This window comes from Schistocerca americana, chromosome 7 (genome assembly GCF_021461395.2).
Source record: "Schistocerca americana isolate TAMUIC-IGC-003095 chromosome 7, iqSchAmer2.1, whole genome shotgun sequence".
In the NCBI taxonomy this organism is placed as follows: domain Eukaryota; kingdom Metazoa; phylum Arthropoda; class Insecta; order Orthoptera; family Acrididae; genus Schistocerca; species Schistocerca americana.
Genome location: NC_060125.1, coordinates 571,017,052 through 571,043,328, shown reverse-complemented (window position 1 = coordinate 571,043,328; position 26,277 = coordinate 571,017,052). Strand labels below are relative to the sequence as shown.

At 43.5% G+C, this 26,277-nt stretch overlaps 1 protein-coding gene across 1 annotated transcript; it reads left to right on the top strand.

Annotated features, from left to right (window-relative positions):
• Positions 1–2,000: 2,000 nt before the first annotated feature.
• On the top strand, positions 2,001–21,361 carry LOC124622028. Its single transcript, XM_047147584.1, has 6 exons — positions 2,001–2,046; positions 6,013–6,123; positions 7,545–7,681; positions 13,055–13,119; positions 15,568–15,651; positions 21,176–21,361. The coding sequence occupies exons 2-6, from the start codon at positions 6,013–6,015 to the stop codon at positions 21,295–21,297; spliced, it is 519 nt and encodes a 172-aa protein (XP_047003540.1). The 5' UTR covers positions 2,001–2,046; the 3' UTR covers positions 21,298–21,361.
• The last annotated feature ends 4,916 nt before the right edge of the window (positions 21,362–26,277 follow it).

Genomic DNA, 26,277 nt, shown 5'->3' with positions numbered 1-26,277 from the left:
TTACGTTTCCCATATGTTACTACTTATTTCATTTTGAGGTTGTTGGGTGATATTTCAGTTTGTCCCCACCCAAAACCTCCGCTATCCCGCGGTAGTCTCCTTAGCTTCAACAGTTATTAAGAATTATTGCTGTTCCATTATATTACGAGTTTACGATGCGTGATATTGTAGTGGACTTTACAAGTAGTCTATTTTTCTTTCACTTACTCGCGTAAACTATGATAATAATTTATATCACCCATGTATATTTTCTTTTATCTTGTTGCTGTCTTCTTTTTTGTTATCTCGATTTTTTGCGATATAGTTTGGTACTACGCAATTAATCGCGTAAAAGGTGATTGTAACTTATCGTTTGTATCTGTGATATTTTATTTTACTGACAGACATTCGTTTCCTACGTAATAAGCCTCGATGCCTTGAAATACCACTTTGGCATAGGCATGACGTCAATGCTCAAACCTAATGGGTAGGATCGAACACTAAAATTTATCGAAAAATAATGCTCCTAGGTCCCCAAACCGAATACATAGACCAAACCTGGCTACAGCATACTAAAGAGATGGGTCCGAAGGACGGGATCAAACTGATTTGGGAAATGAAACTTATTGCTCTACGGTATATGATCAAAGAGCACACTATGAGGACTTTCTACAGATACAAAGAGTCACCTTACTCCATACATAGGTACTTAGCAGAATATACCATATCGATACGATGCTTCCCACTAAACGAATATAGCCCTCGCTGTTGGTACATCTGGAAAGGGAATATTTTTCAAGTTTAGCCGCCGCGCGGAGTGGCTGTGTGGTTTGAGGCGTCATGTCACGGATTGCGCGGACCCTCTCGCCGGAGGTTCGAGTCCTCCCTCTGGCATGGGTGTGTGTGTTGTTCTTAGCATAAGTTATTTTAAGTTAATTTAAGTATCGCGTAAGTCTAGGGATTGATGACCTCAGCAGTTTGGTACCTTAGGAACTCACACACATTATTCAAATTCACCTATAAGGCATCAACCTTAGGGTGACTCACAGGCGACTGAGGATCAAAGACATCCGTCAAAATGCACAGCAGTCTTCATTAATAGCACATCTAGAATGCTACAGAACAATCGGCCAAGCATTACAAAAAGTTTGGAAATGACAGAATATAAAATAAAGTGGCTTAGAAACGAAATACTAATACGCTCTTAAGAAAAAGAAATTTTGATTTTATGAGAGAGAAGTATTTAGTTAACTCTAAGAAGAAAAATTTAGAAAAAAAATGAGAAATGGTTAGCGACGTTGTCTCCGGTGCCGAAAGACACGGATTCGATTCCTAGTAACTAATCCGATTTTTTATGAACGAGGGATGTCTGGAATAAAGTCTGCTCAGTCTCGTGAGCCAAAATGAGGAACTGCTTCAAAGGATTCATATACTGGCAATAATGGCTGGCAAAATCGGCAGCATGCTGGTCACATGTCCCACGATCATAGATCGTTCCTCGTACTGCCTTGTAGCCAGTGGTCTGTCAGACGGTACAGGTCCAAGGGCTAATCCTTGAGCGGTGCTTTCGTATATGTTTACGTTTTGCTGTATAAATGCTTCCTCTGGATATGTCTATCCATTATTGTCATAGCTATCCGCACCCATGTTCTTGCTGCGTGATCTATAATTTCATCGTCTTTAATTCATACAAAAAAATCGGAAAGACCTGCGTAAAAATCCAAAATACTCGGATAAAAAACATCTGGACGACGCTACTGACTGTGCCAATATCGTTGAAAAACCTTGGGTGGATTAATGTCCTCTTAGGTGTAGAAATTTTCCAGAAGGCAGTGCTCTTTCAAATAGTTGCCAGACATACAGTAAGTGTGCACAGACGCCTGACTGTGCCCCAAGCAAACAACGGAAGCGTCTGTGCACAGTGCAACGGCGTCTGCAGAACACCTTGTTCCTACAGTTTATCCACGTGCGCCACACATGTCGGGCACCACTCCGGCCTTGAATAATTTTGTATAAAAGAGACCCCTCGCTCCCTGTCAAGCACAGACCAACACCGAATCTCTAAAAGTAAGTAATATTCTGCCGCTGTCTGCCTCTAATACTTAGCCTACTTCCCGGCAGAGTGCATAGGTAATTTATGATTTTCTTATGTTACCCACCTAGTAGCAGTGGTCATTAATGCATGCCGGAGGTTCGTGTTCTAATTTCTAGCTCTGCAGGAAATTTTCCCACCATCATTCGGCCAGCAAGGGGAAGGACGTGATGACGTAAAGCTCCTGATCACCAGTCTTAGCGTACCACTGCTTCAGGTCTCTTGGAGCTGCTGATGTACACATTCAGATGGTGTTCCCCAACGCCGTTTTCATACATGTTTCCTAGTATTGCTTCTGGTAGTCCATGAAAACACTCAAATATGGATTACAGAAATGCGTTTCTTGATTCAGTATTTCCTCTCAAAATCAATATTTCCTCCCACGTCAACGCTTACAAATTTTTGATGTTTGCTTGGGTGTTCTAGTTCCTCGTTGCTTTTAACAATGTAAGCTGATCTACACTCAGTAACGTTTTCTCCATCGAAAGCCGGCCGCTGTGACCGAGCTGTTCTAGGCGCTTGAGTCCGGAACCGCGCTGCTGCTACGGTTGCAGGTACAAATCCTGCCTCGGGCATGGATGTGTGTGATGTCCTTAGGTTAGTTATATTTAAGTCGTTCTAAGTATAGGGTACTGATGACCTCAGATGTTAAGTCCCATAGTGCTTAGAGCCATTTGAACCATTTTTTTCCATCGATGGCCGAAGGCCAATATGAAACACTGCTCTGAGTAGGAAATTATTCACATTTTACATTTAACTGGATATATATAGGCATCATTGTCACTAAGTAATTTGGTAATCGAAACAACTAATTTCCAGAGGCTGGCCCTGCGGAACAGCTATCGAAAATTGATATTTGACTGAGCTGGTAAAAGCTATTGAGGGTTTAACATATAAACTCATCAGAGAACATCGGTTTCCGACGTTCGGTTTTCTTCCTCTGGAGGCTGCAGATATACGTAGCGATGAAAACGTCAACCCCGGTGTCCCCTTTGCTGCTATTCGAGCGGAGTAGGGTGTGGTGTGGCACTTGAGTTCACCCTCTCCCTCCTCTCTTTATCGTTTGAAGCAAACGTGAAACAACACTGTACATACATTAATTACAGTCACCTAATCTCAATAGCTACACTAACAACATAGCTTTCACACACTTTGTAGTGGTGCGGTAGCGTTCTCGCTTCCCGCGCCCGGGTTCCCGGGTTCGATTCCCGGCGGGGTCAGGGATTTTCTCTGCCTCGTGATGACTGGGTGTTGTGTGATGTCCTTAGGTTAGTTAGGTTTAAGTAGTTCACAGTTCTAGGGGGCTGATGACCATAGCTGTCAAGTCCCATAGTGCTCAGAGCCATTTTTTCACACACTTTAGGAAAGGCGCAGTTGCGCGTTTAAGAACAACAAACAACTCTCCGGTTAGAAGGCCGAACCTACACGTATGAGGCTTCCGGGTCAGTAATGAGATACACTTTCTTTGTGATAGGCTGCCTATAATCTTTGTTACCCACTTACCAATTTTTGACACGAACTCTACTCTATCATGGTACAGGGAGAAAATTTTTCGTTTCGATCAGTAAGTTACTTTCGCGCTTCAATTACAGTTGCATAATCTTTTAAAAATTGTTTCTTATTTGTTTTTACTGTCGTTCATATGTATTGCATGACCTGTGCTCATTCTTATTAAATCGTTGCCACCTTGCTTATATGCGACATTAACATGGAGATATAGCTCAAAGCTTCCATTTCTACAAAAACGTACGAGCATGAACACAGTCTGTAACTGATCGTCGTTCAAACTTGAAACGGAGAGACGAGCTTAAAAGCCCTTCGGTTTGTTTGATGCTGATGTTCAGAATAATGTCCTCCATGTCTCGTCCCCCCTTCGTCAGAACGTTGTTTATCTCTCTTGATACGAACAGAACTGTGAGTGTCCCTGGATACTGGGTTCACACTGTCAGTCACTAATGAAGCTAAAGAAAACCTGAGATTTAAGGTTCCACTACAAATAAGTCATTGGAAGAATGAAATTTTCACTATGCAGTGGACTGTGCGCGGATATAAAACTTCTTCGCAGATTAAAACTGTATGCCAGACCGGGACTCGAACTCGGGACCTTTGCCTTTCGCAGGCAAGTGCTCTCCCGACTTTTTTTATTTTTTAATCTCGTTTGATCATTACATTTGTGCAGGGCAGACCTCCCATGACACCCGTTCAAGTTCATCTTTGATCCATCCACTCAGTTTTTTTTAGTGCAGAGGGCAGGTAAACCTCTGACCGAACACGCTGAGCTGCTGTGCCAGCAGATGCGACTGAGCTACCCAAGCACGACTCACGCCCCGTCGTCACAGTTTTGCCAGTACCTCCCCTCCTACCTTCCGAACGTCACAGAAGCTCTCCTGCGAAACTTGTGGACTTAAAATTCATTCTGGAAACATCCCTCAGGCTGAGGCAAAGCCGTGTCTCCGCAATATTCCTTGCTTCAGAAATTGGAAATTTGTCGTAAGGTCTTACAGCACCAAACCGCTCAGGTCATCGGTCCCTAAGCTTACGCACTACTTAATCTAACTTAAACTAACTTACGCTAAGGACGACACACCCATGCCTGAGGGAGGACTCGAACTTCCGACGGGGGGAGCTGCCCGGACCGTGACAAGACGCCTCTGACCGCACGGCTACCCCGCGCGGCTTCCTTGCTTCTCGAAGTGCTAGTGCTGCGTGTTTCGCAGGAGAGATTCTGTGAAATTTGGACGGTAGGAGACGAGCTACTGTTAGAATTAAAGCTCTGAGGACGGGGCGTGAGTCCTGCATGGGTAGCTCAGTCGGTAGAGCACCTCCCCGCGAAAGGCGAAGGTCCCGAATTCGAGTTCCGGTCCGGCACACATTTTCAATCTGCCAGACAGTTTGAAGTCACTGGAAGCTAAAACGGAGCGTACCTCATTTTTGGTTAGGTCATGGCAGGACATGGACCTTCGCCCTTTCGTGGAAACATCCTTGCATTCCGATGAAGGTATTCAGGATAACGTGATGAATCAAAAGCAGGATGGCAAAATCAGTATTTGAACCCTTCTCGCCCCAGCGTCATGACATCTGTGCCGTTTCCTTCTACATCGACCACAGAGTTCCCCTATAACGCATCGGATAGTACTATCACTGGCAATTTCAGTAGATATTCCATACTGTCTGTAGCGGTGAGGCTTCATTTGTTCCTTTGTTGGTCTGCCTCTACGTATCTTCGAACGTGTTCGTGTTGCCCGATAACATTCCGAAAATTATGCGCAGCTTTGAACTAGACTGGGACAGTTAATCACAACTAATTCTTTGTAACGTGTTACTTCCAGATGGAATTGATATCTGCCGGCAGATTAAAGCTGTCTGCCGGACAATGAATCGAAACCTTACCTGCCGCTCGTGATCCTGTTACTGAATTATCCAGGTACGTCTCACGGAACACCCCCATAGCTACAAATCAACCCGCTCTTTTCCAGACATTTTTTAAATCAGACGTTCCTGAAATCATTCCTGCATACCTCCTGACCTAGTATTCCGGGACGGGAGAATGTCGCAGATGAATATCTTAGCCGCATCTCGCTTATAAAGGAAGGTACGGGTAGAACTTACATGTCGAAGGAAACCACAGCAACTCGATATCACAGAAAAAGCCTCTGCAAGAGAACTTGAAATCTAATTAAATGCGAAAGTCGTTTCAGTAGATACTGGTAAACGCAGAACAGTGGAACAGCTTTGGCGGGACACTTTACAGATGTACAGATAAGAGCCCGAAAATATAAATGGAATGGAGCTTCCTATGGAATTTAAAGACGCACTTAAAACTAATAGCTTTAATGAACTTGCGAGCAAATGAAGATGTGCTGCTAAAGTCGTATCGCACTTGTCAAACGACTGCACTTGTAATACATTTGTGTAACCAAAGGCTCTAATTTGGCCGACAGATGTTCCTGGGTGTGCTGCTTCTGCTGCCTCTGCTGGCCGAAGGGTTGTTCTTCAACAACCTCTTCTGCAACCTGCCTGATGCCTCGACTGAGAGCCTCAACATCACCACGGTAAGTTGTGCAGAAGTTGTAACGGTGGAAGATGGATACTGTCGTTTCCGTGTACTGCTTTTATCATGTCTTCTATTCTATAAAAAGTGGCTGGCATCAGCAACAAAAGAAACAGACTATTAAAGCAAAGCAAGAGCTTCCGCCTCAGTCTGAGACGCTACTAGAGCTAATGACTACTGTTTGAAATTCTATAAGCCTCAGAAATTACAAGCTGAACGCATACATTGTGCAAAACTGCATCCTGGAGTAAGTTCTACATCTACATTTATACTCTGCAAGCCACCCAACGGTGTATGGCGGAGGGCACTTTACGTGCCACTGTCATTACCTCCTTTTTTATTCAGTCCAGCCACACAGCTGGTCTGATATTCCGTAGGCTCTTACTTTGTTTATCAGGCGACAGTGCGGAACTGTATCGAACGCCTTCCGCAAGTCAAGGAAAATGGCATCTACCTGGGAACCTGTATCTAATATTTTCTGGGTCTCAAGAACAAATAAAGCGAGTTGGGTCTCACACGATCGCTGTTTCCGGAATCCATGTTGATTCCTACAGAGTAGATTCTGGGTTTCCAGAAATGACATGATACGCGAGCAAAAAACATGTTCTAAAATTCTACAACAGATCGATGACAGAGATATAGGCTCATAGTTTTGCGCATCTTCTCAACGACCCTTCTCGAAAACTGGAACTACCTGTGCTCTTTTCCAATCATTTGCAACCTTCCGTTCCTCTAGAGACTTGCGGTATACGGCTGTTAGAAGGGGGCAAGTTCTTTCGCGTACTCGAATTGGTATCCCGTCAAGTCCAGTGGACTTTCCTCTGTTGAGTGATTTCAGTTGCTTTTCTATTCCTTGAGACTTATTTCGATGTCAGCCATTTTTTCGTTCGAGCGAGGATTTAGAGAAGGAACCGAAGTGCGGCCTTCCTCTGTGAAACAGCTTTGGAAAAAGGTGTTTAGTATTTCATCTTTACGCGTGTCATCCTCTGTTTGTGGGATTATGCTAGCGGCCACGTTATCCGTTAAGACTGATCTAAGCGCCATTGTCTGTGGAATATAAAAATGCAACTCGGCTCTGAGGGCTGACATAAAAAAAACGGAACCTTGTTATTCGTGGTGGTACTGTTGTGCGATACAGGTTATTACTTTCAGAAATAGTTGATTTGTTGCGCTGTAACTGGCATTTGTAGACAGGCAGAACCATAACGTATATTGTTTATGTAATTGTCATTTAGTATAAAACACACATCATACGGTAACTAGAAGTTGAAGACCTGGAAACTGCAAATTATATCACACATTTTAATAAGTTAATCGTCTCATACTGATTCGTGTTACTGTGTCACTGATGTCGCAATACACTTTAAATCATATCCGCTTTCTTGCGAAGACTAAGGAGTTCTCTTTTCCTTTCCATGGTAGGCAGAGAAGACGTGGTACACGCAGTACCAGTACAACATCCCCGGTGCATCGCTGCTCGGCTGTCTCGTGGTGACGCAGTCGCCGCGTGAGAGCAGCGACGAAATGAACATTAATGGGACCTTCAGCAGGGTGCCACTGTAAGTCTTGCCGTTCTGGTATTCCTCACGAGTCACCTAACGGCAGAATTTTCTATTTCTAAGTGAAAGAACTCATTAAGTTTTGAAACTGTTCTGTTCAGTGTAGCTACCGTTTAACTTCACGTACATACGCAGACAGTTGTACTACCGACAAATATTCTTATTAATCACTTCCTGCACATCGCTCTGTTCATTCTGCCTATGTGTCTATCTTCTGTATTGCTCTTTACTCTTACATCCCCCTCGTTTCTGGGAATCGAAAAGCACCAAGTGAATACCTTCTACATCTACATATATACTCCGCTAGCCACCAAGCGGTGTGTGGCGGAGGGCACAATTCGCGCCAAAGGCTAAGAACTCCCATCGTGTAATATTACAGAAAACTAAAAACCCCGGGTAGTAGTAAAAATCTACTAATCATAAAAATAACTGTGAGGAGATGGAGATAAGGATTACAAAAGTAATAACATTTACATAAATGATGTTTTTCTATTACTGATTTATGTGAAAGAAAATATAATTAGTAACAATTTATAAGTAATCTGATATTAGTGATGAGGGTGCTCTCCTTCCATATTCTGTTTCACACTAGTGACAGCAACTTTGTGGATCCGAAATCAAATGGATACTGTGCCGGGGTATTTTCCGTTTTGCTATCTGTGCAGTAGGTCAGGTACTCGAAATGCAGTCTTCCTTTCTAACTCGGCATTGGATTTTAATACAAACTACCGGTTTCCTTGACTAAGTCCGCTGCATTCTGTTTATTCATTCTTATCGTGGTACCGAGCCTTTCAGTTATGTTTCTCTATTGTGCGCAGTACCACTCTGTCCTAGGCACGCCCTAGCTGATCGGCAGCCTCTATTTTGTCTGTCTCCGGGATAGTTGCAGCTATTGCGTTACACACTGTGGTGCTCCATTGCTGCTGTCTCCTTCCTCCCGTGAAGAATTCGCTAATTGTACGTTCCAGTAGCGTTCGGCTAGCTGTACCTATCGTTTCACAATCGCAGATCGGTTGCTCTGCACTTTTAATTTCATGTAAATATACGGGGTACGTAGTAAGTCCTGCCAAACAGTGAACAAGATAGCGGCTGAGCCATTTAGAGTCTCTCTCTGAGAACCAGTGGCAAAGGACTTTAAAATCTCTTGCCATGAGTACAATGAACGCCTTCTGACGGGGATGCTATTGTCTTCTCGAGTCCCAAGAATTTAATTTGCTCTACACTACCAAAATATCTTCATTTTCAGTAACTGGCTGCAATTTCCTTGATTTACAGATCAACAGGAGAATCCATAATGAACAACAACATGGTATTCCATTTGAAATAATACACTGTACAGTCAAATCAATGTGCCCACCTGTCAAAAGCCTGAATAACCACCTTTTGCAGCGCGAGAGGTGGAGGAAGAGAGTCGATGAGGTTCTGGAAGGTGCCGACAGGGATCTGGAGTCATACCGACTCCAGTGCGGTGGCCAGCCGCGCTATGTTTCTCGGTTTAGGACTCATGGCGCTCACAGCTGGATCGACGATTCTCGATTGGGTGTAAATACTGGGTGTTCGGTGGCCAAGGTAGTACGGTAACCTCATTATCATACTCCCGGAACCACGCAGGTACACTGCGAGCTGTGTGATACGTTGCATTGCCCTGCTAGTAGGTGCCGTCGTGCCGAGAAAAAACAAACTGCATGCAGAGGTGGACGTCGTCCCCAGGGACAGATGCACATATTTGCGTTGATCCACTGTGTCTTCCAGAGTAACGAGGTCGCCCAGGGAATGCCGCGAAAACGTTCCCCATACCATAAAGCTCCCTCCTGGATGCAGGGCATTTGCTGTCAGAGGTTTCACGTCATAAATATGTACAGATTCCTACTCTGTAGGAATCAGCATGGGTTTCGAAAAAGACGATCGTGTGAAACCCAGCTCGTGCTATTCGTCCACGAGACTCAGAGGGCCATAGACGCGGGTTCCCAGGTAGATGCCGTGTTTCTTGACTTCCACAAGGCGTTCGATACAGTTCCCCACAGTCGTTTAATGAACAAAGTAAGAGCATATGGACTATCAGACCAATTGTGTGATTGGATTAAAGAGTTCCTAGGTAACAGAACGCAGCATGTCATTCTCAATGGAGAGAAGTCTTCCGAAGTAAGAGTGAATTCAGGTGTGCCGCAGGGGAGTGTCGTAGGATCGTTGCTATTTACAATACACATAAATGACCTTGTGGATAACATAGAAAGATCACTGAGGCTTTTTGCGCATGTTGCTGTGGTATATCGAGAGGTTGTAACAATGGAAAATTGTACTGAAATGCAGGAGAATCTGCAACGAATTGACGCATGGAGCAGGGAATGGCAATTGAATCTCAATGTAGACAAGTGTAATGTGCTGCGAATACATAGAAAGAAAGATCCTATATCATTTAGCCAAAATACAGCAGGTCAGCAACTGGAAGCAGTTAAGTCCATAAATTATCTGGGAGTAGGCATTAGGAGTGATTTAAAATGGAATGATCATACAAAGTTGATCGTCGGTAGAGCAGATGCCAGACTGAGATTCATTGGAAGAATCCTAAGAAATTCAGTCCGAAAACATAGGAAGTAGGTCACAGTACACTTGTTGGCCCACTGCTTGAATATTGCTCACCAGTGTGAGATCCTTACCAGATAGGGTTGACAGAAGAGATAGAGAAGATCCAACGTAGAGCAGCGCGCTTCGTTACCGGATCTTTTAGTAATCGCGAAAGCGTTACGATGATGATAGATAAACTCCAGTGGAAGACTTTGCAGGAGAGACGCTCAGTAGCTCGGTACGGGCTTTTGTTGAAGTTTCTAGAACATACCTTCACCAAGGAGTCAAGCAGTATATTGCTCTCTCTTACGTATATCTCGCGATGAGACCATTAGGATAAAATCAGCGAAATTAGAGTCCACACAGAGGCACACCGACAATCTTTCTTTCCACGAACAACACGAGACTGGAATAGAAAGGAGAACTGATAGAGGCACTCAAAGTACCCTCTGCCACGTACCGTCAGGTGGCTTGCGTATTATGGATGTAGATGTAGATGTAGATAAACGCCAACGGCCATCTGCGCGATGGAGCATAAAACGTGATTCATCTGAAAAGGCCACCTCTCGCCACACAGCGGACGTCGAGTTGCAGTACTGGCGTGCAGATTCCGGCCTTCGTCGCCGATGAACAGCAGTCATCGTGGGTGGATGAACCATATGCAGCAACGTTTACTGGACGGTCGTTACGGAGACATTGCTGGTAGCGCCTTGGTTCATCTGGGCGGTCATATCTATTCACCGTACACATCTCTGCAGCTACCGTTCACGCCTATCATCAATACGATATTGCAGTGCATGTGTTGTTCAGAATTACGGTGCAATGTTCCTTCGGACATGCATTTATGTCCGAAACAATATCGCATCGTAATTCTGAACAACATAGGCACTGCAGTATCGTGTTTATTCGTCGACGCCAGGCAAGCGACTTTTAGTTTAATCGTCTCTCCTGTACAGTAATACACATAATGAATGTAGGAGTACAGGTTGTAGTCACATGGTCTGAGACATATGTAGGTTTGTGTCTTGCCGTGTAGCACGCTCAGATAGCCTAATGCTAAGGCCACCGCTCGCCATAAGCGGGTAATTCGGTCTCAAATTCCGGTCCGGCACAAATTTTCATTCTACTCATTCCATTACACAGCTGATGGTTGTCAATATTCGCAACTGCGAATACATTTCATGGCTGCCATCTATGGCTCATGCTGCACCACAGTCGCCTCGTCGCTTGTTTTGGGTAGCGCTATTTTGCCATGTACAGTGTACTTTGTCCACGGTGCAAGCGAACTGTTTACAAACCTAACCGTATGGAAAATGCTTCCGCCCTTGCCAATGATCGTGTTCTTTTAGACGTCAGGTAAATGCTTCCGCATTACGACAACGATTGCACTGTTCTTCGCGTCTGTCCGACACGCTTTAGACAGGGTGTATCATAATTAATGACGTAAACGCATACAGTTGAAAGTACACGATACTAGAAGCAAAAAAGTCTCTGTAAACATAGGGTCGAAAATGCATACATTAAGAGCTACGAGCAATTTTTCATCTACGATACTGTGAAACAAATCTCCTCTAGTGCAAGCTCTTCGCTTTCCGGCCGGCCGGAGTGGCCGTGTGGTTCTGGGCGCTACAGTGTGGAGCCGAGCGACCGCTACGGTCGCAGGTTCGAATCCTGCCTCGGGCATGGATGTGTGTGATGTCCTTAGGTTAGTTAGGTTTAATTAGTTCCAAGTTCTAGGCGACTGATAACCTCAGGTGTTAAGTCGCATAGTACTCAGGGCCATTTGAACCATTCTTCGCTTTCCATATTTTGGGAAATGGTAATGTCGACCAAAACAAGAAAAAAAGTCTGCTCTAAAATGCATACCTTAAGAGCTATGAGCACGTGCTCATCTTCGCTACTTGGAAACACAACTCTTCTAATGAACAACTGCTCATAACTTTTAAGGTACGCTTTACAGAGCAAATGTTTACTGGACATTTTTTCTACTTTTGGTCCTTAGTACTACTTCCCAAAATGTGGAAAGCAAAGAGCTTGCAGTACAAGAGATTTGTTTCAAAGTATCGAAAAATTGCTAATAGCTCTCAAGAAATGCATTTTCGACCCTAAATTCACCGACACTTTTTTGCTTTTAGTATCGTGTACTTTCAACTGTATGCGTTTACGCCATTGATTATGATACACCCTGTATACTCTCCACAGCTAGTGCTACCAACTACTGTCTGTGAGTATTTATTCCACACTGATATTCAACTTAATTGGTGGTCTCGGTAATGTGGTTGGACCGCATAAAGCAGAGTAGTGTATTGGCACTCGAATCCGGTCATCAAAAGACCTATCCGATTAGCCCTTCCTTCTCTCAAAAATTGAGAGATATTCGCACTAGTAATGATTTTCTCTGGTTTACTTATACGTCACCTGTCAAATATAACATTCTTTGAAGGATCTATCATAGTGTACTTTCGGGCGTCGATTCTATTTCCTGCACAATATTCCACTACCGACCCAGGTAACTATTGCGTATGAGAGATCACCTCGCAGCACCTGAAGAAAATGACTGGATTGGCTTTTGAAATAGTGTGCACAAAATGCATGCATCTCGGTTAAATACTAGAAAGTCCATCATGAAGCAGTAACACCGAGAAAACCTGAAAGATCACACTTTTTAAAGATCTGTTATAGTGGACTATCGATACATGTATAATATGAAATTAAAATGACCACATGCATTAATTTTTGTACATTGAACCATGAAGTTCGAAATCTCAGTTTTATTTGTAATTAACGGTACAAAATTTTATTTTCCAGTCTTCCTGTGAATGCAGTCGGCAAATTCACCGGCAACCGCATGGATACCGAAGTGGACGGCATTTGTAAGTAGGAATTAATTTATGTGAACATATCGGGTCTATGGCACTCCTAAAATTTCATACATGTCACAAATACCGTTTCTGACAAGCAAACACCTTTCATCTGTGCACGCTTATTCCTCGACCGGGGTTAAGGAAGTAATAACATCCACAAAAGCAGTACATACACTAATCGTGAAGTCGTCTGCGTTCCAGGCAGCGTCATTTGCTTCTTCGAACTCCTTCAATGCTGCAATGTAACAGCAATATTTTGTATTTCTCCCTCTTTCACAGTCTGCATTCAGCATTTGCCCAATGACGGCAACCTATTGACAACGTAAAGATTTTACCCAGCAACTATATTTCTCTGTAAAAGTACGGGAATAATACTCATTTATAAGTATGTCTTTCGTTAGTGTCCAGCCATCCGGCAGTAACTGTAACTCGAAGAATGTAATATAAGGATTGAAACTTCGAGCACTGAAGAAATTTGAAGAAGAACGTAAGGCGATCTAAAGATAGTGAAGGTGTTTCATCAATGACAACACCGGCGAAATCATGCAGACTTAAATATATACCTATAATGCTTAGTAGTGGTTAACAGAACTTCCGTCAGAAGGAACAGCAGACGCTCGTGTTTACTAGCTGATCGCTTGCACTGTGCAATCGCAAACGGCGTAGCATTGGAGCGTTTGATTGTATATAATTGATCTACTATGGGAAAGTGGCAAGAGATTTCGGCTCCACCTCGTATTGCCAACTAGATACCATTTATTTACATAGTAACTAAATACATTGATTATTATCAAAGCGTGTAACGGCCTTGCCGCAGTGGCTACACCGGTTCCCGTGAGATTATCGAAGTAAAGCGCTGTCGGGTGTGGTCGGCACTTGAATAGGTGACCATCCAGGCCGCCATGCGCTGTTGCCATTTTCCGGGGTACCCTCAGCCTCGTGATGCCAATTGAGGAGCTACTCGACCGAACAGTAGCGGCTTCGGTCAAGAATACCATCATAACGACCGGGAGAGCGGTGTGCTGACCCTACGCCCCTCCTATCCGCATCCTCCACCGAGGATGACACGGCGGTCGGATGGTCCTGGTAGGCCACTCGTGGCCTCAATATGGAAGACAGACTGCTTCATTATCAAAGTAGTGTTGAAAGTTATGATCAGAGTACACATTGCATACATGGGTGTGATTAACACCATTATAGGTTTTCTGATGATGGGTTAGCAATCAGGCACTGATCGAGGAATGAATATTTGGCATGCAGTTTCACCATGTTTGCTTGTTCAGACATCCATTTATCAAACACGGTGTAGATGAAATATCCTTGCCGTTTAAAAATTAAAACAAAGTGTTTTTTCTTGTACTAACAATGAAACACCACCAACTTGACCTCATATTTTACGGAGCAAAAAGCATACTCGTAACATATCAGCCCAAGCAGCCGATCCCGCGTGAAAATTTCGGCCAAAAGTATAATAGTACAGCCGATCCCGCCTGAAAATTTGGGCCAGAAGTATAATAGTACGCAGTTGCGACATTTTGAAAGTACTGTTGTTTTAACTTTGGCGCGCACCAGTTTTTTGTCGCTCGCTCCAGCCCACTGCAGCCGCCTTACGCCTGAACACGAAACACCATACATGCAATGGAGAGACAACCAGAGCCTTCTTATTCGTGGAATAAGACCTGACCAACTTATTTTGAAATCTTGTTCGAGAACATGCTATTCTAAGCGAAGAACAGCGATCAATATGATAACGTAATACGTCAGCCTCAAGCATATTTGTCTATCGATATTCTGTAGCTACGCCTCAGAATCGGAACGAATACCCCTAAGCAACTAAGAAATTATTATGTAATGAAGTTAATGGCCTCCGATCTGCAATTCAATCATGCCAACCATGTTGGAGAGTAGCGCATCTCCTGTAAATATAAATGAAAAATTCGCTTTTAACAGCGTCAGCTTTAAAAACAAATGAAGCATAAGCACTACATCAATGCTGAAATTTAAATAGCGCGACGCTGCTCCTTTAATGGCTAATTCGTTTCACTCATTTACTCCGTATTTGTAAATCGCTACATAGAAATGTTCAGAGCAAAGGAATTCCTACACAACCTACAGGTTAGAAACCGCGCACTTTGACACCGTCAGCAAAGCGTATTGCCAATATCAAAACTGTAATTCACAAACCTCTTATACACTCCACTGTGCAGTTCTTGAGCTAGGGCATTTGGCGGATATATTGAGGAGGAGCGAGTGACGAACAACCAATGCGTGCGGAAAGTTCAACAGCTGTATTTTCAGAATGTAGTAACTGCCCAATTTTCGCATGGGATCGATTACTGGGGTTGATACCTTGTACGTGTGCTGTCTTCTGCTTTAACTATGAGGCCATATTGGTGATGTCTCCTCATGAGAGGTAATTCCAGTCAACCTGTACTCTCCACTTGTTTTATGTTGCAGGGAACCTCCCGTTGAGCGGCCCGCATAACGTCGTCTACACTGACGACGAGATCTTCATTGAACACCTCTGTGTGTCGGGAATCGGTAAGTTTGAGTTGCCGGCTGAAGTCTCACACGTAGCACCGTGATAATGGCAAGTGAGGGAGGGGGGGGGGGGGGATGTTAGTGCTCTCTGCCTCTGTACCGTTCCCTGAGCCACAAGTGCCTTCCACGAGGTGCAGAATGGGTGATTGACATATTAACTGCCACGTGACCACCGCAACTTCTGACCTCGACTCCTTAGCGAACACGGGCACTTGATACAGTAGTGCTCTGCGGACGTGCCAGCTACAATCGTTTCATCTCCGACAAGCGCTCCCGATTTCACAACATGGACACCGAACAGAGTCCACACCCCTAAAATGAATCACTAGTGAAAATAAATGTAACTCCATCTTGCATTCAGGGGCGTGGGACAGCGTCTGGTCTAACAACACTATACCGACAGCCGTTACTTTTATATTGTTTTATTGGGCAATCAGTTTCGAGTTTCCAGTCATGTCGTCTTCACATGTGTGAAGACCACAAATGCTTACAATTATGTACATAATTTGTGTCAATATTTTGCAACCATGACTTATTAAATTGATAATCTAGTAATATTCACACCTGTTAGCAACTATTTTCATAGAACTACTTTCATAGCATCTAGAATACCTTTCTACAATGTTTATTGCTGCAATATCTACATTTGCATCTAAATCTACACCCTTACTCCGCAGTTGCGTGGCGTAGGATACCCTGTAACACTACTAGCCATACTCTTTCCTGTTCCACTCCAAAGAAGACCGAGGGAAAACCGACTCTCCATATGACTCCGTAAGAGGCTTAATTTCTAGAACTTTTGCCTTCGTGGCAACAGTACAACCATTCTGCAGTCAGCTTCAGATGGCGGTTCGCTAAATTTCTGCAAAAGTGTTCCTCGAAAAGAACGTCGCATACCCTCTACGGATTCCCATTTGAACTCACGAAGCATCTCCGTAATACTTGCTTGTTGTTCGAACCTACCGATAACAGATCTAGCAGCCTTCCTCCGAACTGAGATGATGTCATCGTTTAACCCAACCTATTGCCCATTCCAAACACTCGAGCAGTACTCAAGAACAGGTCGAACCAGAGTCATATATGCGGGCTTCTTCACAGATGAACCGCACATTTCTAAAATTCTCCCAATAAACCGAAGTTGATCGTTCACTTTCACTACGAAAATCCTCACATCCTCGTTCCATTCCATATCGCTTTACAACCTTACTCCCACTTATTTAAACTTCGACACCTTCACGCACACCACAGCACCAGTAGCAAACAACCGCAGATTTCTGCCCACCTTGTTCACCAGGTCATTTATGTATACAGAAAATAATAGCGGCCCTATCACTCTTCCCTGGGGCACGCCTGACGGTACCCTTGTCTCTGATGAACACTCTCGTTCTCGACACGTAATTTAACAAGTCTTCTAGCGACTCGCATATCTGGGAACCTATTTCGTATGGCTGTATCTTCGTTAACAGTCCTCAGTGCGGCACCGCGCCAAATACTTTTCAGAAATCTAGAAAAATGGAATCTCCTGTTCCCCTTCATCCGGAATTCAAAGTATATGACGTGAGAAAAGAGCTAGCTGTGTTTGACACTAGCGATGCCTCCTAAAATCGGCTCTAGGAAATTTATTATATTCGAACCGAGAATATGTTCAAGAATTCTGCAGTAAACCGATGATAAGGATATTGGTCTGTGACTTTGTGGTTCCGTTCATTCACCCTTCTTATAAACAGTAGTGACCAGCGCTTTTTTCCAGTCGCTTGGGACTTCACGCTGGGCGAGAGATTCGCGATAAATACAAGCTACGTAAGGCACCAGTGTCGTGTAATTCTCTTTGTAAAACCTAAATGAGATACCATCCGGACCTGGCGACGTATTTGTTTTCAACTCTTTCAGTAGTTCCTCTTGACACCCTCGCAAAAAAAATTATGGTTAACATATAGATTGAAGAGACAACAATAATTCCTTAAGGCCAAGAAAGTTCGCCAATTAATTGGGCGTAAGACAAGATGCACTCTTTCTAAGCCACTATTCAACCTCTGTATCGAACATGCAAAGAGAGAAAGAAAAGACACATGAGGAAGTGGGACTGAAATTCTGGGTTAACCTAAGTCAATGATGAGATTCGCTGCTGACATTTCTGTCCTGTTCAAAGAGGCGAAAAATCACAGGACCTTTTGAGTTCTATGAACATTCTGCCGAACACAGCATTACTTAGAGAAAGCATTCCTTGCTAAAGTAAGGCTGCTGTTATCACAGCCCTCAATTTAAGGAAATTTTTGAGAACGTACGTCTGGAGCACCGCGTAGTACGGAAGTCTTCTATAGCCTTTGGGAAATCCGGACAAGAAGAGAAGTGAATCATTTAAGTAATAATATTACAGGACGACGCTGAAAATAAAAATAGAGACTTGGGATGAGCTGGCGAGTCAAGACAGGTTGCAGAACACTAACTAGATGAAGGGACTGGATGACAGTGCATGTGTTAAGGAGACCGGTGAATTACGTTTATGGTACCAGAAAGATAGAAAAAATTATAAGATAAGACATTTATTGCAATAAAATAAAGTTTGAGGTCGTTTAATGTACACTACTGGCCATTAAAATTACTACGCCTAGAAGAAATGCAGATGATAAACGAGTATTCATTGGACAAATATACTATACTAGAACTTGCATGTGATTACATTATCACACAATTTGGCCGCATAGATCCTGAGAAATCAGTACCCAGAACAACCACCTCTGGTTGTAATAACGGCCTTGATACGCCTGGGCATTGAGTCAAACAGAGTTTGGATGGCGTGTACAGGTACAGCTGCCCATGCAGCTTCAACACGATACCACAGTTACTCGCCCACCACTGACCATACGTTCTCGCCGGCCGGTGTGGCCGTGCGGTTCTAGGTGCTACAGTCTGGAACCGCGTGACCGCTACGGTCGCAGGTTCGAATCCTGCCTCGGGCATGGATGTGTGTGATGTCCTTAGGTTAGTTAGGTTTAAGTAGTTCTAAGTTCTAGGGGACTGATGCCCACAGATGTTAAGTCCCATAGTGCTCAGAGCCATTTGGACCATACGTTTTCAATTGGTGAGAGATCTGGAGAATGTGCTGACTAGGGCAGCAGTCAAACATTTTCTGTATCCAGAAAGGCGCCTACAGGACCTGCAACATGCGGTCGTGCATTATCCTGCTGAAATGTAGGGTTTTGCAGGGATCAAATGAAGGGTAGAGCCACGGGTCGTAACACAACTGAAACGTAACTTCCACTGTTCAAAGTGCTATCAGTGCGAACAAGAGGTGAGCGAGACGTCTAACCAATGGCACCCCATACCATCACGCAGGGTAATACGCCAGTATGGCGATGACGAATACGTGCTTCCATTGTGGGTTCACCGCAATGACGCCAAACACGGATGCGACCATCATGATGCTGTAAACAGAACCTGGATTCATCCGAAAAAATGACGTGCACCCTGGTTCGTCGTTGAGTACACCAACGCAGGCGCTCCTGTCTGTGATGCAGCGTCAGGGGTAACCGCAGCCATGGTCTCCAAGCTGATAGTCCATGCTGCTGCAAACATCGTCGAACTGTTCGTGTAGATGGTTGTTGTCTTGCAAACGTCCCCATCTGTTTACTCAGGGATCGAGACGTGGCTGCACGATCCGTTACAGCCATGCAGATAAGATGCCTGTCATCTCGACTGCTAGTGTTACGAGGCCGTTGGGATCCAGCACGGCGTTCCGTATTATCCTCCTGAACCCACGAATTCCATATTCTGCTAAGTCATTGGATCTCGACCAATGCGAGCAGCAATGTCGCGATACGATAAACCACAATCGCGATAGGCTACAATCCAATCTTTATCAAAGCCGGAAATGTGATAATACGCATTTCTCCTCCTTACACGAGGCATCACAACAACGTTTCACCAGGCAACGCCGGCCAACTGCTGTTTGTGTATGAGAAATCGGTTGGAAACTTTCCTGATGTTTCCAGGTTGTAGGTTTCGCCACCGGCGCCAACATTGTGTGAATGCTGTGAAAAGTTAATCATTTGCATACCACAGCATCTTCTTCCTGTCGGTTAAATTTCGCGTCTGTAGCTCATCGTCTTCAAGGTGTAGCAGTTTTAATCGCCAGTAGTGTAATTGGCGGGAAACATCAAACCAATCAGAAGACTTGTGACTAAAACAGACAAATTTTTAATGGCGGAAAAACTGATTGAAGACAATTGATTCCCAGCATGATTTGATAGAAGCAGCCCGCAGATTCGGGAATTCTGTCACGGAGATTTTTCAGAAGTGGGATGCTAGTATGATGCAGAAACTTCAGACAAGAGGTAAACCACGTCATCACTGCGGTATTTTAAGGGATGAACTGGCGTGCACCATCGAATTCTAAGGCGAACTGAATCTGCTCTGTATCTTCTTGGTCGCTATGTTATGAGCAAATCATTATTAATCAAGTATAACAATTTTCAATTTACTGTATGTCTGAGTTTTTACTCTTCACTTCTCTGTCTCTGCTATTCACCTATGTGTGTTCCCTTCTTCTACAATATTTCTCAATAAATTTCTTCCCATTTCTACGGAGTCTGATGGCCACTCTCGATCTTTTTGCTAATCCTCGGCAGTAGATGGTGATGATGGAAATAACAATCGCTAATGGACATAGGCCCTTCTTTCTGCTGATAAAAGTAATTTTGCTTCACCACTGCTTACAGCAGCTAAGACTGTGACTTTGGCTTTGTATTTAATCTTTACAACTTTGATGTTTCTAGTACTTAATAAGGGGGTTAAATCTCTAAAATATCCTTATCAGCAGTTCTAGCAAATTTCCAAATTGCTGCACTATAATGGTGATATACAAATTCATTGATCCCATGTCCATCCCCAAACTTCATTATTTCACCGCACTTTTTTCTCTTCTTGCCGTCCACTCCACTGTTCCGGCGGAGCAGAAATTCTATTCCGCTCTTCAGAATAATTTGTAAAATAGGTAACCCTGTTGCGTACTTGGTAAATGCAGTCATAACCTTTTTTCAGTGTAAAATTATTTCTAACCTATGTAAGGACTATGCATCGTACTAAAGTACAAAGGAGGCGAACTATATAGTGTGCACTCTTCGTTAGGCGTAGAGACAACTACAAACTTCTATTACAACAGCTCGTTGTATTGAAAGAGGGACGCCATATGTCGCAGAAATTGGTGTGTGTTAACATCTACATAATGCAACATTGTAACAAAAGCGACATGGCTCTGCATTCACATGTGCATACAACAAGCACGATAGTGTGTAATATTTTGGTTAACATACCGAAAATAATGCCGCCACGAGCTAAAAGTTCAACCAATCTGTGGACAAAGAGTACAAGACCACTGCTGTTGTGAAGTGTGGTTTTCTCAATGAACGGTTTATAATTTTTGTAATTTTTGAAACTGTCAAGAAAGAGTATTAATATCTACCTACGACTTTCGGAGCCTACGGATGTAAATAAATGTTCTGCTAAAAACAAATCTTTCTTACAGAGAATTCCTTTATTCTGACTACCGAAGAGACTCTCAGTGAGGAACTGGAGGCTAGGATCTGGGAAATCGTCGAGAATCATCCCGAGGTCAGCAAGTCGAAGTACGTGAAGACCGTCTGCTGATGTCCCTACGAGTGAAACCTACGAATATACTATTTGTGGCAAATAAATACTGATTTCGGCATAACCCTGTCTTTTATATTCACATAGCTTAGCCACCCTTACCTTCTTCACCGTCACTATGTAAAATCTACGACTGAGACACTGGAACCGTATATTGGTCTATCTACAATGAAGTGCCAAAGAAACTGGTATAGGCATTCGTATTCAGATACAGAGATATGTAAACAGGCAGAATACGCGCTGCGGTCGGTAACGCCTATATAAGACAACGAGTGTTAGATCGGTTACTGCTGCTACAGTGGCAGATTTAGGTGAGTTTGAACGTGGTGACATAGTCGGCGCACGAGCAATGGGACACAGCATCTCCGAGGTAGCGATGAAGTGGGGATTTTCCAGTATGACCATTTCACGAGTGTACCGTGAATATCAGGGATCCGGTAAAACATCAAATCTCCGACATCGCTGCGGCCGGAAAAAGAGGCTGCAAGAACGGGACCAACGGCGACTGAAGAGAATCGTTCAAAATGACAGAAGTCCAACCCTTCCGCAAATTGCTGCAGATTTCAGTGCTGGGCCATCAACAAATGTCAGCTTGTGAGCCATTCAACTAAACATTATCGATATGTGCTTTCTGAGCCCAAGGCCCGCTTGTGTACCCTTGATGACTGCACGACACTAAACTTCTGGCCTCGCCTAGGCGCGTCAACACCGACATTGAATTGTTGATGACTGGAAACATGTTGACTGGTCAAACGAGTCTTGTTTCAGATTGAATCGAGCGGATGGACGTGTACGGGTATGGAGACAACCTCAAGAATCCATGGACCTTGCACGTCAGCAGGTGACTGTTCAAGCTGGTGGAAGCTCTGTAATAGTGTAGTTCGTGAGCAGTTGGAGTGATATGGGACCCGTGATACGTCTAAATACGACTCTGACAGGTGATCCGTACGTAAGCATCATGTCTGATCACCTGCATCCATTCATGTCCATTGTGCATTCCGGCTGACTTGGGCAATTCCAACAGGACAATACGTTACTCCACAGATCAACAAATGCTACAGAGTGGCTCCAAGTACGCTCTTCTGAGTGTAAACACTTCCGCTGGACACCAAACTCCCCAAATATGAACATTATTGAGCATATCTGGGATGTCTTGCAACGTGCTGTCCAGAAGAGACCTTCATCCCCTCATACTCTTACGGGTTTATCGACAGCCCTGCAGGATTCACGGCGTAAATTCCCTCCAGCACTGCTTAAGACATTAGTCGAGTCCATGCCACGTCGTGTTGCGGTACTTCTGAGTGCTCCGTGGGGCGCTACACGATGTTGGGCAGGTGTACCAGTTTCTTTGGCTCTTCAGAGTACAATATTAATTTCCTGTCTTTGTCCACTAGTACCTCAGAAGAAGAAGACCTTCTTCCGGTGATTGCTATCTCACTGAGCATCTCTGTTAGTTTTTCGTATTTGCATTACTCAATAATTTCAAAAATGGATGGATATTTAGAAAGTCTGATGCCCATCAAATAACTGATTGTAAACTGTAAATAGGAGCATTATATCATCAAGCCACTGAAATTCGGGATCCGAATAAACTTTCTTGCTGTTCCAGCTCATTGTAACGGCTCAGGAATTTTAATTTCAGTTATTCATTTGTCATCTCTTCGTAAATAAAGAATAAAAACACGGAAGACCAACGACTTTTTTTTCAAAATTCGATTGAAATTTGGGTGCCAGAAGGACTTCCGCTGATCCTGGAATTCAAATACGCCTAACGACTTTCCTCGAAGTCAGAATATCGCTGTAGCTCTCTTCTAACACCGTAAACTTACTGACATGTCAGGAAGTTTCAGCAGACAGGAAAGTTCATTCTGGTTTACGTGCACTTAACTAAAACGGAGAGGGTGGTAGGTTCATCACTTTCATTAAGGAATTATCTTACAAATGAGTACCACCTATATTACTAACAAGGGAGACTCCCAATCGCTCCCTCCCATATTGTAAAATGGCGCAGTGTGTAGCCCGTCACAAACCGAATACAGATCAAGAACGAAAACAGGAAGAAGGTGTACCGAACTGTGAAAAAAACAAGCAAAATAGTCAATGGCGCAAGATCAAGATGTGCAGCATCGAGCAAATTGCGAGAACGTCGGCGTCGTGGCGGTGTATTTAGGATGTTCGACCGAGAATCTTGAGATCCGTGTTCAAATATTCCTCGTGGCCCACATTTCTTCACAAAATTATGAATTTTGTGTCATGTCAGTGACGTGTCTGATCTCCTTCTGTAGTCTTGGTAACTGTCATTCTATTGTTTTGTATTGTATTGAACTGGGGCCCTAGAAACGATGGAGAGCCTTAGGCCCCGCCATGGCCCTCAGTGGTACACAACATTACAACAGGCTATTTTAGTCCACTCATCCCACCGCCGCCCCACACAGAACCCAGGGTTATTGTGCGGTTTGGTCCCCTGTGGACCCCTCCAGGAACGTTGTAACCTCCCCACAGAAATTTTAAAGATATTATTTTAAATGCTAATCGACATTGAGCTAAGTGTAACCTCCCCACAGAAATTTTAAATGACAGAAATAATAAATGAATGGTAGCCAAGCGTAACCTCCCTGCATGAAATGTACTGACTATGACAATTAAATGTTTGACTCGCAATCTGACTCAACGTGCAAGCTCCCACAAAAATAATGAGGGACAATTTAATGCTAATGAAACTTCAGTCACAATGTAAATTCAATTAGACCGAAATATCAGTCTTTGGCCCTGTGCAAAAAAAAAATCAGAATTAATTTCTTACCTCATTGAAACTGCATGTCAAATTTCCGCTCTTTTTGTTGGCCACGGCTTGGAGGAAATGCATCGCAAGTAATATTTTTTTTTTTTTTTAATTTAACTGAAACTTTTCTTTAAAGGAAATGGAAGGAAACCGTTCGTTCAATTAGTTCTTTTGTTAAAAAAATTGCTTTGAAATCAAATTTATTATTGGGGCACTTGTTGAAAATTAATTACAATAAATAAACTTTACATTATCTGATGTGCGCAATGCAGCTTGGTTACCTTAATTAACAATACACCTCATTCAGCATCTTGACCAGAGACCCATGTCGACGCCTGCGACTGTGTCCCGCTCGCGACTGTACTCGACTACTAGTGCTAACAGACTGCCATTCGCAACTGAACTCGACTACTGCTACCGACAGAGTGCAACAGACAACTGCACTGCCGACAGACTACCCACAGACTACTGCTCGCAACACTCGCGCGGTCAAGCGCAGACTAGGAATGACAAATAGCTCTCTGGTCAGAGACTCTGCAATGCCTCGCCATCGCCGCCACACAACATACGTGTTTCAACGTCTCACACCATACGAGTGTAACCCCAAATGTTTGCGTGGTAGAGTAATTATGGTGTATGCGTACGTGGAGACAGTGTTTGCGCAGCAATCGCCGACATAGTGTAACTCAGGCCGAATAATGGGAACCGACCTGCATTCGCCGAGGCAGATGGGAAACCACCTTAAAAAACCATCCACAGAGTGGCCGGCACACCGGATCTCAACACCAATGCGCCGGGCTGATTCGTGACGGACATCGGCTCTCCTTCCCGCTCGGAGGGCACTGCTTTAGACCGCACGGCTAACCGGGCTCGGTAACAGTCATGCTATACATTGCTTACAGAATACGAGTCATGTGGTACGTCCGTGATAAATAGTGAGAGCAAGCGAGGAGCTGTAACCTCCCCTTCACTTATCGACCTTAATGACAGTGAAAAATTAAACCGCGTGTACCTAATGGAAATTTGGGAAAAGCAATTGTCACCGAAGTTAATCTGCATGTAAAGAGAGAGGAAGGGTTACATCTAAATGAAAGGAAAAATGCAAATGAATTTGTTGGAAATTAATTTTGAAAAATGGTAAAGTTAATAAAGAAAATAAATTTGCGGTCGTTACGTTAACAATTAACTGGCGTTATTTAGATATTTGAGATATGGGGAAGATTACGCTCGTCAGTCCTATGGACAAATACTATAATAACTGAAAAAGAGAGGTTAATGTAGATATAATTAGCGCTAAAAGCGTGGTAACTGATGTTTGACACGTGTTGTGTGAAAACCGAATGTTTGTCAGAAGTAATAAATTTCGCTACCCTCTGACTTAATTTAGCAAAAGAATTAATAAAACCTGGAAACTGAAAGTTAATTTAGAGACTGAAATTAATAGTTAAATTTATTTCTGAAGCACTAGGAAATCAAATAAAATAAGGTTAGTTTTTGGCTGCCTCAACAATCATCTCAAAAGAAACTTGAATCTATGCAATTGAGAAATAAGAGATTTCACTTTGAACTTGAATTAAATGATTTTGAACAATTAACAATAGTAAAATTTCGTACGTACCAAGCTGAGCTGCAGTCACAGGTAAGCTAAAATATGGTAACAAAACTCGCACTCTTAATTTAACTAAACTTTGTAATTAAAGCAGTGAAATTGAATGATATTATTTTAATGCTGACGTTTGAATTTCAATGACGCTCGGGTTCATTTCGGAGAAGGAAGGGACGCTGCTTGGTAATGCAATTGGGACAATGAGCAACAAAGGTTCATGCAAAGTTGCAGTATTTTAGTGATGCTAATGGAATAGTTTGAAAAGCTGAGGTCTGTCATACAGTTCTAAATCCTTACGTGCTTTCAGTCTTCCCTGTTGGTTGATTGAAGGTTTGAAGTCGTCGATCCAGGAGGTGGTGACAATCACTTATTGTCAGCCGTCGCTGTTGCAGAAGCTAGATGTCGGCGAGCCTTCTTTTCAACATGTTCACCAGGTGAAATGGGCTCTTGATGTGTGCCAGCTAATGTTTCCCGGCCGCGACACCGTGCCAGCAACTATCATAGCAAGTCGAGCGCAATTACATGCTTCCAAACCCCGAAAGCGCGGCAACTCGTGGGAGCGTCACTCATCACATCTGCTCCACCGTCCTAC

Bases quoted from the DNA above. Each gene is read 5' to 3' on its own strand.
- LOC124622028 (XM_047147584.1), top strand. From the start codon at position 6,013: ATGTTCCTGGGTGTGCTGCTTCTGCTGCCTCTGCTGGCCGAAGGGTTG. The intron at 6,124-7,544 runs GTAAGTTGTGCA...TTTCCATGGTAG, and splicing joins AGAGCCTCAACATCACCACG to GCAGAGAAGACGTGGTACAC. The intron at 13,120-15,567 runs GTAAGTAGGAAT...TTTATGTTGCAG, and splicing joins TACCGAAGTGGACGGCATTT to GGAACCTCCCGTTGAGCGGC.